At 37.7% G+C, this 16,918-nt stretch overlaps 1 protein-coding gene across 5 annotated transcripts in view; it reads left to right on the forward strand.

The window, feature by feature from the left end:
* Window positions 1-16,918, forward strand: part of RGS12 (regulator of G protein signaling 12) — a 91,856-nt gene that overhangs the window by 17,690 nt on the left and 57,248 nt on the right. For all 5 annotated transcript variants that reach the window (XR_003253307.1, XM_026064606.1, XM_026064603.1 and 2 more), the window contains exon 3: window positions 8,817-8,936. Coding sequence is in view for 4 of the 5 variants with exons in the window: in XM_026064606.1 (XP_025920391.1) it covers window positions 8,817-8,936 (120 nt within the window). In the remaining variant the exon portion in view is untranslated. The remainder of the gene's footprint in view (window positions 1-8,816; window positions 8,937-16,918) is intronic.

Here is a 16,918-nt window from a genome sequence, read left to right on the forward strand (position 1 = left end):
GCACTGGAACAGGTTGCCCCGAGAGGTTGTGGAGTCTCCTTCTCTGGAGATATTCAAAACGCGCCTGGATGCAATCCTGTGCAAYGTGCTCTAGGTGACCCTGCTTGGGCAGGGGGGTTGGACTAGATGATCTCCAGAGGTCCCTTCCAACCTCAGCGATTCTGTGATTCTGTGATTCTGTGACATATAATAGTGAGTAATACCACTTGAATCTTTTATCATACTGGTGCCAAAAAGAAAATCATTACAGGAATTGTAGTGTCATTGAAGCTTGTGGAAGAGCAGTCCATAAGGTTTGAATGGTGCTAGGCTTTTTCTCATTAACCCTCCCCCACCTAGCCCAACTTTGAGGTGGCTTCAGTCCATGATGATGGCAGTAGTGCAGGGTGGCCTGAAGGGTGCTACTGAATTATTTTTTTTATTCCATAGCATATGGAACCCTTTCTCTTAGCATGTCTACTCCTACCCCAGGACTCACTGCCTCTGTTCCTGTTATGGTCCAGCAAACTGGACCACAGCAGTTTCTTCCCATTTCCCTCCCAGGTTCTTTTCTGTCCTCACTTTCAGAGTATGAGAGTTCCTAACCAAACATACCCTGTTTTTAAATGCATCCTCTGCTCAAGCCCTTTAGACCCTCACTTTACATGTTCTGCAATTCTGCACTGGCAATTTTTGGGTGGAGGAAGGTGTGATGCTTGCTGATGAAAGAGAGATAAAGGGAGGTCACGGCCTGCAGTCTTGCCTGCTTTGCATTGCTGTAGTGGAGGGGCCACTCAACTAACAGAACCCATAATCGGGAGAACAGGCACTTAGGGAAGACAGAGGACAGCAAGGCAAGGTGGCATGGAGTAAGATTTAAGCCAAATGGCCCAGGGCAGGGTTTGAGAGTAATATTGAAGACAGTACAACATTTGTATCAACCTCTTCGTTGCATCATCCCGGAAGACCTTCAGTATGATTTGGTAGTTTGTGCACGGACTACAGAGGGATTTACTGTGGCATCCATGTTTCCCATCCCTTTTCAGAAGGGACTAAATTAGGAGCTCTTCCTGAAGTCTTAAAATGCATTTTTGTAAAGATGAACTGACACTCAAGACTTACCATTCTGCTGTTTTCTATCTGAGAATAGATTTGGCATGTTTTGAATATCCACAGAAGTTTCAAATTATATGATCTCTGTGCAACTGTGTTCTGAACTAAAATGCTTAGTATGCACTTTCCAATACAAATTCAAAGAGTCAAACCCGAAAGCAGAGGGAGTTTTAAAAAGCTTCAATAGCTGGAAATAGAAGTTGGACAAATTCAAATTAGATGTTTTTATAGTGAGTGTAATTAAGCTTTGTAACACAGAAGTGTAATAAATTCAGTTTTGTTCCCTAAATCGAGTCCTTTTAAAAGATGTTATTCCTTTTTTGTGATAAAGTCTGTGAATATAAGCATCCTCTTTTTGGTATATGCTTTTTAGGGACAATTAATCAAAAAATCAGTACTCAGGTTGACAGTTGTTGCACAGACCCTCATGAACAGAGAACCTAATTTATTGGCATTTTTGGTAAGGGTAATGCTTGCATGGGGAATYGCCTCGTGAGCTGGGTGGCCAGTCACTGGATGGTGATGGGAGTTCCATTGCAAGCGTCCTTGCAATGCTGTCTTTAGCTAGTTTGGATGGGACTCCCCAAACTGTTTTTCTGGTGAAGTCTTATAATCTGGTGGCAAGTGGTCCTATATGACCATTCTAGCATGTGCATGATCTTTTCATATTGATTATCTTAAACTGTCAGGAGAGATGGTAGTATACTTACATAGCCCAACAAAAAAAGAAAAGAATTTCTATCGAAGTTATTACATAGCAGTGACTGTACTTACGTTTTAGAGCTCTTGAAACTTCATTCATGCCATGCAATTACTTTCTTAGGCTTTTTTCCTCAAACTTTTTTTTCAGTCTCTTTGTGCATTTGAATCTTGTAAGATTAAATTTCGTTTTGAAAGAGTGTGTAGAAAGTGTTGCATCCTTATGTAAATGTGATCAGGCTTGTTAGAGTAGCAATTTTTTAACTTTCTAGATTAACTCTCCTTCTTTTTCTTATAATTTACCTCTCTCTTCTCTTCTTGCTCCTCCATATATTCCTATACCTCCATAGCATCCAAACTCTCTGTTGTACAACATCCAGCCTCCTTCAGTTTCCCTTCAAGGTCCCAAATGTATTGTCAAACGTGTTGTCCATAAAAAGATTAAATTTCCAAGATCTTGTAAAGCTGGCCTTAGCCTCACCTAGTTTCTTTCCCATTTTTTTCCTCTTCATGGAATCCTGATGCCAACTCCCTATATTTTGTTGTTGTCTAGTATCCTTGAACACCAAGCAAAAGTCTCCCACTCCCTTAGCCTCTTGTACTCCAGGGTCCTCTCCTTAGTACCTTGCTGCCTGTTTTTCTGCTCCTCCTAGCTCAAAAGCTGATGTTTTAGAGGAGAGAAATCTCCTCGTTTTATTATTTATATCCAGATATTTGGAGGAGAGGTTATTATATGTTTAACTTTAGAGAGATACTAATAATATATGGTACAAAATGTAAATTTTAAGTTATGTATGACAATTTGTTAAAAAAGTTATATGACAAGTGCATTTTCTGGAATATGAAAGTGTGTGATGCAGCTAATTCTATAGCTAGGAATTTCTTTAAGCTAATTGAAGATGTTTTCTRAAGGTGTTTGGTTTCTTTTGGTTCTGAATAATTGATACGGTTTCATCAACTTGCTTCGCTGTGCTCAAGCTCCAGGTTGGAGTATCACATTGAATATCATAGTTTCACATTGCGTTTCTTTGCTAGTAACGATTTAAGGAGTTCTTGCTGCTCTCAATCCAGCGTAGGCAGTGTGATTCTTCAGTTATGTTGATATGGCTGTCTGTAGGTCAGTGTTGTAAACAGGATTATTTCATTTGCTTTGAGTTGCAATGGGTTCCACAAACCCTAGTGTTAGTGGAGATGAGGGGGCAGCCTGCTGCAGTTTGGGGGTTGGTGTGAGTGGTCAGGGGTACATGCAAACTCCTTAAGCCAGCACAGCTGAAAAACATGTTACATGGAACTTGTGCTTAACAGGTTTATCAGTGAAAATTTTTTCTAACAGCTCATCCTTTTTCTTTCTTAGTCTTTAAAGAACTAGATTTATGCAAGTCACCTGTATTGGATCACTTTTGTTCTTTCTGTCATTTGTAGTCCAGTCTGAGTCATGTGCTGCTTCATTCCTCTCTCTTGTTAATTCATGAAGTACAGTCTTTCCCAGTTTCCCATTTGTACCTTTCTTGTACATCTTTCTAGTTACCGGGCAGAAAATTTTCCCAGTTGGTCACATTCACAAACTGCTGCTATATCCATTCTCTTCTGGTGACTTTTCTTTTTAATGCTTTTATTGTAAGTGTAGTAGGAGATAACTTATTCACAAGGCCAAAGAAGCAGGTTAAAAAAAAAAGTATTTAGAGGGAAAGATTATACTGTGGTCCGTGACTGATGGTCATTTTAAGTGAATATTTTTTCGCTTACCATTTTCTGTTAGCTTAAGGAAAAGGTGTGATTTAGTAATATAATTAAAAAATATGCAGACCCATTCATTGTAATACTTTTCTCATACAGTTATACATTTAGCTTTTATGTCTGTCCATGCTAGTTTATAATTTTTATTTTGCTATAAGAATAGAAGATGGAATGGATTTTTAGAGCATCAGTGTGTCAATTCTTTTGTTTTAATATATTTGTTGTTTTTCTTTTCCATCTGCCAAATTGGAACAGGATAAAGGCTTTTAGAGATATTTTCTTTTGCACTTTTGACCATGATAGATAGTAGTAGTAGAGGTGTAAGTATCTGTGTTGCAAAATTCAGATTGCTGTAGTGCTTGCTTTTTCACCAGTCAACTTGTTTTCACATACTTCTGTGCTTTTCTGTTTGTTTCTGGGTTCCTAAAATATAGAYGTCTAGTAAATTGTCAGATGAACTTTAGTTTTTCTATGTTCTGTGATAGGGTTTCAGGAATTAGATGTTTCTTAATGTTCCTTAAATATCTAGTTATTTTTAAAGTTCTGTTTTATTGATTCAGCAACAGAGTTTCAGGAAGGGAGTCTTTAAGACAGAATAGTAAACCGTTCTAGGGTTTATAGGCCATCTCTATTAAACAAACAAACAAAACCCCCCAATGTTCACCTAGCAAATTTTAGTGTTTTAGTGGGGCAGCTGCCTGCAGTCAAAGCAGTATTTTGTTGGTCATACAGTGTACTGCTTTGAAATTTTATAGGTTCATTTAGTGTTTTTTATTTCTGTTTAATAGTGCAATAAAGACAGAACTATGACATCTTCTTTATGGCTACCAGACTGCAAACTTTACGTTAATGTCAGTCATCACTCTAGCAATCTCTCCCTGATCAAATACTGTGAATTTCTCCAGCCATGCTGATTAATACATTCTCCTTGCAATATCTATTCTCTTTTCAAGTCATGGATGCTTTTTTTTCCAGCTCTTCAGAGTCTCATGAAAACCATTTGCCAAAATGTTGTTGCTATTTGCTTTATGTACATGTTTCTTGAAGTTTTTGTGTACACAAAACAGTATTTTAATTGATCTACAGAAGGAGATCCATCTTCATAGTCTAAATGTCTGGAAAGAAGGAAGGAAGAAAAGGGAGACTTCTCAGCAGCATTATCAGGAAATTAACTACTTCATGAGTCTTTTTTAGCAATGTCCTCCTTAATTTCGCAGATTATTAATTTGACTCTTCAGAGGCAAGGAGAAGATTTCTGTCAGTTGAAGATGTTTTCTTAATTGGAATCATTATCCAAATTGGATGAGGAAATGGTTAGCTCAGTGAATTTTTATAGATTTTGTAATCACTTCTTAAGCACTGCTTTATTCTCAGGGTCGTTTTTTGCTCTTATCTTTATCATTTCATTCAATGCTCAGTAGTGATTTTTGTGTAAGAATGTCAAAAAGTGTACAGAAAAATTTTGATTGGGTACTAATTTATTGTTCTCTTTTCTACTACTACACAATTTTCAGTTTTTTCTCTACTCTCGCACTTTCTCTTTGTTATTTTTCTGACCACAAGTGATTAAGCCACTTTTAAAATGGGCACCTGGTGATAATTAATCTTACCTAGAATCTGATTCTCGGTAGAATATAAGTAGATTTGTCTACTTCAGTTTGATCCTTTTCCTCCAATTTGTAATGTTACTGTTTTATAAAATTTTTTGTATGTATGTCCTCTAGTTGTATGTCTTTAATCTCTCAGAATATTATATGGCAATCTTCACTATTTAACTATTTATACTAACTATTTATGCTGGGCAGCTATTTATATTGTTTTTGTGCTGAATTAGAAAGAAAAGTGAAAATGTATTCATTATCCAAAATAGACGTGACTGGTATTGATATTTTTTCCCTTTTTTTTCTTTCATCAGTATTATTTTATGAAAGATAAATACCTCCAAGGGATGCATCTTGTTTTGGGAAATGCTTGAAAGACCATTAAGCGAATCCATACTGTGTAACTACTTCCTTAGCTGGTTTCAAAATACCAGTCGTACTCCGATTAACAATGTCATTAATTTCACTAGCCTTACAAGTGACTGTGTTGTTCCTAGTTTGATTGTTTTTCACTAAATTACAGATAAAAATTTAAAAATTCCAAAGCTGGCATAGACATAACTGTTAGGTGGTGAACCCTTCTGATAGGTGTACACGTATACTCCTGTATACTCCTATAGGAGGAGTTAGTGTTTTGATCTGCTACGTAATAATAGTAATGGATTCTGCTAAATTTGGTGAGTGGTTAATGTGGAATTTGCTGCTTGACACGGATTATTGCCTTAGATACAAGCTTTCATTTCAGAGGGGAGAGGCTATTGTGATTGTAAGATATGAACCAAGTGTGAAACACTTCAGTGATACCTGCCTGGATCAACAGATGATTTGAAAAGTCGCTTAGAAACGTATGAACTGCCCTTATTCTAGCGTGTGCTGTTTGTGAAAATTTATGGATAGCAACTTTCCTGTGTTCACATTTATTTGATCATTTTATCAAAAGCCATCTTAGCATGTTTATACTGCACTTCTAAATGTTCTCTTGAAAACCTTAGAAGCTAATCTCCAGAACCTGCCCAGTTTTTTCTCTGCTTGCTCCAGGGATTGCTGAATCCGGTAGCCTGACAGAGGCGAGGCAGCCACAGCTCCATGCCCTCAGGTCCAACCAGGAGTGAGGCCAAGAATGTATTCCCAGTACACACGTACGAACGCATGTATACAATACATATATGCACAGCTGGCCACACAGCTCAGCCCAGACAGACACACACACAGCACTCACGCAAACGGCACCAGTGGCCTCATCCTGTTCCCCTCTCTGGATGATCAGGACGAAGGTCCGTGAATGGGAGATATATATACACATACGTTCAATGTGGATCCCTCCAGTTGCTGGACTTAGACACTCGGTCTACCCAGTAGCTGCACCTGGATCCCTGGTCTCTCCAGTTGCTGGTGCCTGGACATATGAGCCCCTGAGGCCTGCAGCCCCACTCCAGTTGCTGGTGCAGCCCCCGTCATGCACACATGCACATGCATGCGCACACACACACACACACACACACACACACACACACACTGTGGATCCCCCAGTAGCTGGCCTTGGACATTCAGTCCACCCAGTAGGTGGTCCTGGATCCTTGCTCTCCCCAGGTGCCTCACTCCTACAGTGTGTATGTACATGCACATGCACGCGGGTCTCAATCGACCCTCAGACCCTACGGTTTCTCTGGCAGTTGCCTGGGACTCCCCTGGTCCCTCCAGTAGCCAACTCCTCCTGTGTTCTCACCCTTAGAGACACACACACTCCCTCTCTTTCTCTCTCTCTCTCCCTCTCTCTTTCTCATGCATGTAGAACAGAGAATCCCGCACCCAGGAAAACAGTTCGAAAAGGAATTTAATAAGAAGACAGGACAGACTGTGGTGATCAGGTGCATGGCACGACCAGACAAGTGTCCTGAGCTGCCCCTGTTGACTCTCTTGCTGGGTTTCACGCCTGGCAACGGGGCCAATGGCTCTGCTGGGACAGTTGTGGGAGGAGCTGGTGCAGGGACTTGCTTCTCGGATGTGGTTATAGGGGCTCATGGAGATGAGCTTTTTATCATATAACCGAACACAGCCAATGAAGAAAGATCTTAGTAAAATGAAAATTTGGAGAGAAAGAGATAGATTTTGTATAAAAATTCAAGGAATACTGGATGACTTTTAATATTGAACGTTGAGGTTGGAGTCTTGGCCTGTTGCAGTGATGAGCCCTGCTACATCCTTTGGGTCCAGATTCCTGAATGTGTGTCATGTCTTGGCATTTCTAAGAGCTTTTAAACAGTCTGTTGTGAATACTGGTGACTGTCAAAGCCCTGTTGCTAAAGAATAGTATTGACTCCATAGGGATAAATAAACAGGCAGACACATTCTGTTGGATATAGTATGTCTTACTGCAATAAGAAGGCTGTATAATATTCTTGATAGTCTTCTCTACTTTATATGGGTGGTTGTTAACAGGAGATTATAAAAATGTGAAATCTATCATTGTCCTTTTACTTAATGTGACATATATATACTTTCAAATGACCAAAGTGATACCAAAATGTTTCAGAATTAAGAGAGCAGCAACTTGCGTAAAGGAAGAAATAGAAAAATATAATTTAACAATTATTATGGAGCTGCCATTAAGCAATTATAAAGATATTAATAAATAGTTTTATAATCTTACTGTGATAAAGCTGCTGAAATGAGATAGGAGAAAAATTACTCTGAATTAAATTCTGTTGTTTTCTAAAGTGAAAAGGAACATCAGAAGACATAGGAAGGAATTTTCCCTACATTGAATGTCTTAGTGAAAGGAATCCAAAATTTCAGGCACATCATCACAAGTTTTCATAATGTAGTGAGCTACTGTACATCTGCTTAGCACCATTTTCTGTCTGTGTGCCTACTTTTAGGTTTAAGTTTATGTGTTGCCATTTGGCATGAACTAGATATGCACATGGTGAGTCATTGCAGCTTAACTGACATCTGATGACTTTTTAGGAGGAAGAATATGCTTATGGGGAAAACAGAGAAGCATTAGATTTAATTATTGCAGCACCAGTTCTAGTCATGGAATATCAGAGTGATGCAGTTTCTTTCCTCAAAAGAAAAGAGAGTTCTAGTTCCTTCATTTTTGTAGTCCGTGATTTAAAAAGTTAGATTTTATAGTTGTAAGTCTATTTAAAAAAAAGAATATGAGCAGTGAAAGTAGGAATTCTAAAAGCATGGAGACAAATTCCAACAGAAGCTGGGTGAGATGAATTACAGGATGGTGATTTCCTAGAAAGGACAAATATCTTGTCATTACTGGTGTTTTCTAGTTAGGACAGTAATGAGCTAGGACTGTCTTGCTTTTGATTAAGCTCTGTCCACTAGTACTTACATGTAGCATTTGTACACATTAGCAACATGACAACTCATGTTTGTACAGTAACTTAAGGCTGAATATTTGTGATATTTGGCTTTAGTCTGGAAAAGTAATTTCGTAACTTTAATGATTTGAATAGCCCATTTTAAAGGCACGTGGGAAGTGACCAATTTATGTTGAAACCATGGTCCTGTTACAAGTTTGCAAATCTTTGTCCTTGGAATTCTGTACTGAGCAATGCAGTCAAGCTGGACAAAAGTAGGATGTTTAAAATTCAGATGCTGTCTCTACAATAAGTAATATACTAAACACAAATAGAAATAAAATAATCATGTATTTTCTGTTTTGTTCAGGGTGCAAAATTTGGACATCCATTGGGATTAACTCAGGCTCCTCCCCAGCGTTCTTCTGTTCGAAGATCATTTGGAAGATCTAAGCGATTTAGTATTACTCGTTCACTGGATGACCTTGAGGTAATTAACTTTCTCTTAAAACCTAGAAGTAAGTCCTGGGGAGGTAGTTAAAACTGATGATAAATGAAGGAAGGAAAGCAATAGCTGTAATATAGTAGAGTTACTAATCTTTATATGACATTTGCATAAGGGAAATACACATTTCAGGTATTAACCTGTCTTTTTCAGTTTCTTTAATAGTTTACTTTGACATTAGCAGTGACCTTTCTTTCTGTGGGGAATTTTACTTCATTTTACCCATCACCCTTGGTCATGCAAAGCAAATCAATACAGTTTGAATTAATTCTTCAGACTAATGAACATAGAAATCAAATGTTCATCATATTCTTTTTTTGTTCAGCTAATAGTCATTACATTGAGAAGATTTTGGGGGGTTTAATTTGTTGATGGTCCTGAATATGAAGTGAGGGCTCTTAAAGTAGCTTATTAAGGAATGTAACTTACTGAATATGGAAAAATTCCTGTTTTCAAATACTCGGATAGGTTTTTTCTCATTATATGTCAGCAGTTGAGAAAAGGGAATCCCTAAAATAATCTCAGTGTTGGTAATCAGTATGGTGATCTTGGGCCTTTCTGAGTGTAATATTGTAATGCTATTTCACATCTGGTAAATTTTAAAACATCAGTTGATGCCTGGATGTGGGTGGCAAAGCTTATTGATTTTGGTGGAAAAGAGGAATGAAAAGACCTTTGAATTTAAAAAACTGCCTCCCCCTGCCCCCCAGCTCAGGTGAGATCCTTCCTCAAACAGCTAGAGCAAGTTGTTTTTTAAAGAGCTTTATTATATTTTCTCTTCTAGTGCGCTTTCTCCTCAAAACCTGACCTGTAGTGATGTGAAGGAAAATGGAGAGATTTTTTCCTTACCCTTTTATCATGCTTATCTGGAAGAAGCTTTGTGGTTGGGGAAAAACAAAAATATGTGCAGAGCTCTTGGCATAGGAACCATGTAATATGCATTATACTGCTCTTTGGCAAGGGAGGGAATGCAGCACACAGATTCCTGGAAATGGGAAGGAGGAGTATAAAAAGCGTTTGACATGGGAGGAGGAAAGAAAGGTATTCTAAGCTTCTTGTCATGGGAAAATGTAGGAAGGAAAGCATTTCATTGAGTCTGAACTAAAGAAGAGGGGAGCTCTGCCCATTGGGTTCTTGGGGAACAGAACATATGGAAGGAGCTTCTGGCATACTCAGGGAATGCAGGTAGGAACTGTCATTACTTATTTCTCAGATATTTTAAAGGAAATAAAAAGCAAGCATCTTTCATTGTGGTCTATTTCTATCTTGTTGTCTGAAGCTTTTAAAAGTCTTGCTTTTTTTTTTTTTTTTCTAGTTACAGAAAATACTCTTGCATTTCTTTCTTTGCACTCATAACTTTAACAAAGTAAGCCTGTAACTTTAACAGAGCAAGATACCTTAGATAGAGGCATTTGGGAACTATCTAGCTACACCTCTTTTCATTAGAAAATGGTGATTCTTCTAAATTAAAAAAGTTTCTGGTATGTGTTACCAGTTTTGACAAAAATTTTGGTCATAATAAGAGAGAACTGACCTCCAGAATATCTTAGAGCCTAGTGGTAGTGATTCATGTGTGACAGAAAAAACAAGGTTCACATCTCATTTTGCCCAATTCAGATTTCAGAGATTTATGTGCACATCTCATATTCTGGGATAGTGTTTTAAACACTGAGATGGGATGTATATAATTTAATTTATGTTGTAGGAGCTGTTTTACATTGCATAAATGTTCATTAAAATAGGGACTTGGAACTTACTCTGCATTAAATTCAGAAAGATATCATAGTCAGTGGACTCAAATTTCCATTTCTCTCTCTTTGTGTCCCCATCGATATTCAGTAATATATATAAATTGAGTAGCACCAACAGGAGGGATTGAGAGACTCCCTACATTACACAATGCCCTAATAATTAGAGCTGTTATTCTGGATTAGGGAAATTGAAGTTTTAGGCTATGGTATGAATTGGATGAAGCAGAACAATCTGTATCAAAAACTGTGTTTGGATTAATGCCATTATACCTGTAGCTATTTGGCTGTGGACTGTTCTCTTAATCTTTTGCTTCTTTTCACTTTGAACAATCTTTTGTTTTTTCTGCATGCTATAGCAGAATGACACCTGGCTTTCATATAGTTCCACCAGGAGAAATACCAAGCCAGAAAATAATTTCAAAAACTTAACAGATCAAAGTAAAAAAAGTGTCAAAGTGTTTCCATTTTGGTTCTAACTTTATCATTGCTACTGCAGCACTACTCCCAACCACTGTTATGCTTGGTGTAGTAGAACACAATGTTGTCACCACATGTTTAGATTATTTCAGGGCATCTATTTAGAGTTGCTGGAAGAGGAAATAACAATACCAGGAAATTCTTAGAGACTCCACCTTTGGAATAATGATCATGAACATATTATACATGCTATTTAGTTGTTTTTGTCTTCTTTGCAATTATCTTAGCAGAATGGATAAGGTAATGATCCAAACACTGAGTTTAAAATGAATATGCTTTCTAAGCTTGTGGATTTGATTCCTGTCAGGATCTAACTTAGTCTTGTAAATTGAGCAAGATAAGTTGTTTCCTAGAAGTTTGTTTTATGGGCATGCGCTGGATACCGTTCATTTGCTCAGGGGGCTGCGGAAGGGTCTGTGGGCCCTGTTAGCGAGAGGCCGAAGTGGCTCCACTTGCCTTATGGCAACCTTTCCTCCTCTGTGCTGCACTATGTGGCACAGCAGCTGTCCGTTTTGCTGCCTTCTGCCGTAAGGTGGCGTGATTTCTTTGCGAGTCTTTGTTTTTAAACTATCCAAGCATAGAACACATTTTTATATATATATTGTTTTAATAAATAAGAACTGATTAAAAGAAAAAAAGAAAAGATTGCAAAAGAATATTTCACCTTTTCTTTCAGTAGTTATTTTATGGCCATATATGCACAGACAGTATTCTTATAAGGTTAGAATTAGCTGTAACAATACAGTTGCCACACTTGAGCATTTTCCTCTTACATACAGAAGCTGTATTAAACATAGATGAAAATACATGAATTTGTAGCATTAACCTCCAAATGCTATTTTTACTAATAGATCCTGTAAACAAGATTATTGCAAATCTGCAGGGAACAAAATAGGATGAGAATGTAAAATTAATGGATGCAATTATGCTAAGACTGTGCTACAGAAAATGCTTCAAAAACCACAAAAAATATATGTATATATTAATTACAAACCTATTGATAATTCTGAACTGTGGAAATTATGCTTGCTTACACCAGGGCTGAATATAATTATCTTGTAAGTTGGAGCTGAATTCAGTAAAATTAGTGTTCAGTATTTGCCTGCAATTTCTTAATTGTTTCATCTTCGCAAGAACCTATCTAGAACTTTTTCACATTAACAACCATGTTAAAAATCTGTGATTTTCACCAATTTTACTTTACAGCATACCTACTGGTCCATGTTTGCAAGATGTAGCTTAAGCTAAATGGAACTTTTCATAATTTAAAATTATTTAATATTAGGACTAATAAGAGAACATAATCTTTTTTTTCCTTCCCGTTTTTTCGTTCCCCATAGATAAGTGTCACTACTCTCATTCTCTGTCCTGGCAAAAACACTGTTTATAGATTTATAAACACATTAAAGGTGATTCTGTGAGACACTGCAGAGACTGGAACACTGCCTTTTCTTAAATTTAGATTAAACAGAGTAGTCCCTTTTCTAATCAACAGTTCTGGCACCAAATCCTATAACACTTTCAACTATAACTTGTTCCATCCATATCTTAGTTTTTCTCAAAATCTATAAAAATGGGATATTGCAGTATTCTGTGAGAATCAACAAATTTGGGCAAATTTAGAGCCAGCTAGAACATTTGGAAGCTACAGAGTTTCCTGAAAATCATTCTGACAACATCTTCCTCCACTATGTTGCACTTCTGGTGTTTCTCTGCTGGGCAGAATAGTATCATGAGGGACATAATGTATTAAGCAAACAAGTGGMAGGCTCTTTGAGTATTTTTAAAGAATCTTTTAATTTAAAAATCTTTTTAAAATAAAAGCCTTCAATTATTTCTTCTAACTAAATATCAGAACAAAAAAGATAGGTCTTTCTCCTTTTTTTGTTGTCCTCTTCCTGTCTTGGAATTCTTGAAGCCGTATGCTATATGAAAAAGAACATCTGTTGTTTTTCAAGATTTCAGTAATGTTTTCAAATTTGGAATGTAGCATATATTCCTTTTAAAAGTCAGTGTAAGAAATTTTGTTAGCATGTTCTGTTTTAATTATAACCATTATTAATGTACTAGTATTAGCTGTTAAAATAGATAATAATGCCTGTTTTTTTTTTTTTCTATTTTGTTAATTCCACTGAGGCATCCCATCTTGTATTTCATCTGTTAATTGAAAACATACAACACGTTTCCTCATTATGGGGGTTTTATACTAATGAATGACATGTCTCTGCTAGATATTAGCTGTGGCATCTGTGGGTGGCAAAAACTCCTAAATGCTTATTTCACTTAATAATGAGTTTTTAAGTGGGTACCTGTCTTTGACTGATTTAAATAATCAGACAAAGCTTACACAGAGACATAATAACTGATATTAGACCAACTAGTATACCAGGAAAATCAGACAAGAAGAGCTAAACATGCTCCAAACTTTTCCTACCCTGTCAGTTGATCTAGTAAAAAGTATTAACTCTCCCTACAAAACTTTCTTCACTAACATTCGTAGATCACCATAGCCACAACTCCAACACTATTGCTAGGATAATCATGTAATTAAAATCAAGATGCCTCTTCATTCTCAGCTTAAAAYTGTGAATATAAAATTTAAAAATAATGTATAATTTGTCCTAGGTTTCACAAATTGTTTAAAGCTATGACAATTTACCATGGACTGCTGGTATACACAGGTTCCACTGTTTACTACCTTCCAGTACTGCATCTTTTGCCTGCATTTTGTCCTAATTTATAGCCAAGGTGTAACTCTAACTGACAATTTTGTCCACAGTCTGTTTTCATGAAGGTGTAAAAAAGGCCAGGTGTAGCACAAAACTGCTTTGCATGYTGCAAGAATAAAATCTCCATTTCTGGTATGTAAGAGGTTGTTCTATATCGTTAGCATTTTAAACTTTTAAAGAAGTATGCCTGTTTCATATCCTGCAAGTATTCTGATATTCTGAAGTCTGAATGCTAATAAAATCCAGCCCCTAACTTTGCTGTTTTGGAATTCTTACAGATCTGTGACCAGTCCCTAAAGTCTGTGTTTCAGTTTTCCCTTTCTGAGAAAGTGTATGGTGTTGCTTGCTGGAGTAGCGGTAAATGACAAGTTCTGTTTCTTGGAATGTGCCACTAGGTGTCAGCTTTTAAAACAGTGCAAAGTGTAAGGTTTGTGCATAGTGGTTTTACTTCCTACGCTTGCCGAACTATAATATCTAGCTTTAATTAGTGTAAATCAGACCTTACATTAGATACTGATTTCTTTTCCTTGAATTACTGCAGCATATATGGTCGTAGGGATCATCGTTAAGGCTTTTAAAGCATCCAGTGGTTTCTGCCAGGTGGTCTAATCTTGTGCTGTTCCGTTCAGGCTTTTGACTGTTACATTACTGGTTGGACTACTTTACCTGCTGTGCTGCATAATGGGTACACCCGTGTTGGTAAATGAAACAGTGCCAGGACACAGGTATAGACACTGGAATACTAGGGTTTATACTGTTACATTGTTAGAGGTGTCACTTGTGTGGTTTTGTCCTGGGCCAACAGGCATGTTTTTACAAACAATTCCTGGACATGTTTTAGAAGTTAGCACCAATAGTTAGCATCACCATTCCCAACAGGCAGGTTGGATGCACCCGACTTCATTTGGAGGCTGGGAGAGCTTGGTGGCATGACAGTGTCCAGAAAGTGACAGSTGTCCTTGGAACTATGCAGTATCTTATGGCACTGTTTAGTTGACTAGTACAGACATAGCCGGTTTGTCTCTAGGTTGCCCCCATCTTGCTCTGGATGATGCATATGTTATCCCTTAGGATTTGCTTTGCTGACATCATTCTCAGTGTGTCTTAAAGCTTTCCAAGAACATCATTTTTCCACAGTTGGTTCTCTAGATTGCCTTGCTCAGTTTAGAATTTCAAAATCTTTTCAGTGTTCTCTGGAGGATTTAASTTTAGTGTGTGCAGTCTTTTTATCAGGTACTTTAGTTCCATCCATTGTTACTCCATAGAGAAGGACAACATAATGCTAGCATTATACATTTATGTATTTTTCTGCAGATTGTGCATTGGCATTAGTATGTAAGCCTTTGCTGCTATTTTTCACTGTAACATAATTTTTAAAAGACTGTACCAACATATGCTATCAGAGTTTTTCTTACGGTTATAAAATTTATTACAGAAAGTTCTTATGCATTTCACTCTGTTTTATAAAGTATCTGACAAAGGTGGCTTGGTCAACATATGAGCTCAGTTGTGTATAAGCTCTTGTTTCTTGTGAATTGGAGATCTTTATTTCTAGATACTTTCCAGAATGTTACACTGTGATTTTCCGGACACTGAGAATAACAGCATTTGTTTTCTGTTACTGCAATTGGTAAAGCGACCGGACTTTGGCAAATTTTACTGTTTATTCTCTTCTACTGCTTTTGAGATATTTTCTTTATTGCAGATTCTGGAGAAATTTGCCATGATTTGCAGGTAAACACTGAGTAGTCAGAGACTGCGCTGAGACCTGGATCTTGTGTCTGCATTCTCTGTGATGTGCTGCTGTTCATCTCATACTTTGGTGCCTGAAGAGAGACCAACAGCGTTGCCTAGAGTGGACTCCACAGGGAATTCTGTGCCCATATGTGTGAAGACAGCTGGCACTGTAGGCAGAATTTTCTCCCTGAGGAAGCAAGTACATTGTCTGACCCTGCCACTCAAATACTGTCTAAGCCTTATTGCCTCTGGGCTCGGCTCTCTAACACAAGCAGAGGCACAGTAGATACTTTCAGAGACTAGCCAAGAACTCGTATCCTGCTTAAATATTCAGGCAGCAGACCTTTCTTTGTGCCAATAGCCAGTATAGCCATTCGTGAGGCTTGTGATAAAATGGACATCAGTCAATTCATAAGCTGTCAGCATCTCTGATGCCATCACATCTGTGGAACTGAAAGGATCCGCCTGGGTGAACAAGTTAAGGTAACTAGCTGAAGTTACAGAGAGGTTGTATCCTTCAGTTTTGCCACAGCATAAAGATACCAAACCTTGTTTTTGGCTCCATCCCTTTGGTTCCGGTTTCTTTGGGTAGTGGCAATGGTCAGTACTCGCAGGATCATGACTYTTACGAGGTGGGCAACTTCTCAGGGTTATCCTTCTCCATAACCTTCGGTATCTAGTATTCTGGGTGAATAGGACTTGCTGTCTAGGAACTGAAACTCTTCACTCTTGTGGGTCTAATTCATGTGAGGCACTTTAACCTCCTGACATTAAGGCAGAATAATAACTTATGGCACTGGGGCCTACTATTGAAACCCAGAATTAGTTGCTGCTTAAGACTGGAACTTGCTTCAGTTTCTATTTTTTAAGGCTCCTTCCAGGAAGGTGAGCAGTGAGGTGAAGTTATTCAAGGTAATAAGGATAACAGTCTCTGAAGATGAGAGCAGACTGCTTTTATGAGACTGAATGGCTGGACAATGAACTGGCAGGTGAAAATGTATGTAGATAAATGTAACGTGGTGCAAATGGGGCAAAACAGTCCTAGTTTCGTATATAAAATGATATATATGTCTCTGAGCTGACTGTTTCCTCTCAGAAGTGAGGCCTTTGAGTTATAAAGGACAGTTGCATGAAAACATCAGCTCAGTACAGTAGCAATGAAACAGAAAATCATATGTTACAAATTATTAGAGAAGGAATAGAGGAAAAAAAAAAAACCATAATGATTCCACTGTATAAATCTGTGATTTGCACACACCTTGAATGCTGTGTT

This window comes from Apteryx rowi, unplaced genomic scaffold, assembly GCF_003343035.1.
Source record: "Apteryx rowi isolate R43461 unplaced genomic scaffold, aptRow1 scaffold_22, whole genome shotgun sequence".
Taxonomy (NCBI): Eukaryota; Metazoa; Chordata; class Aves; order Apterygiformes; family Apterygidae; genus Apteryx; species Apteryx rowi.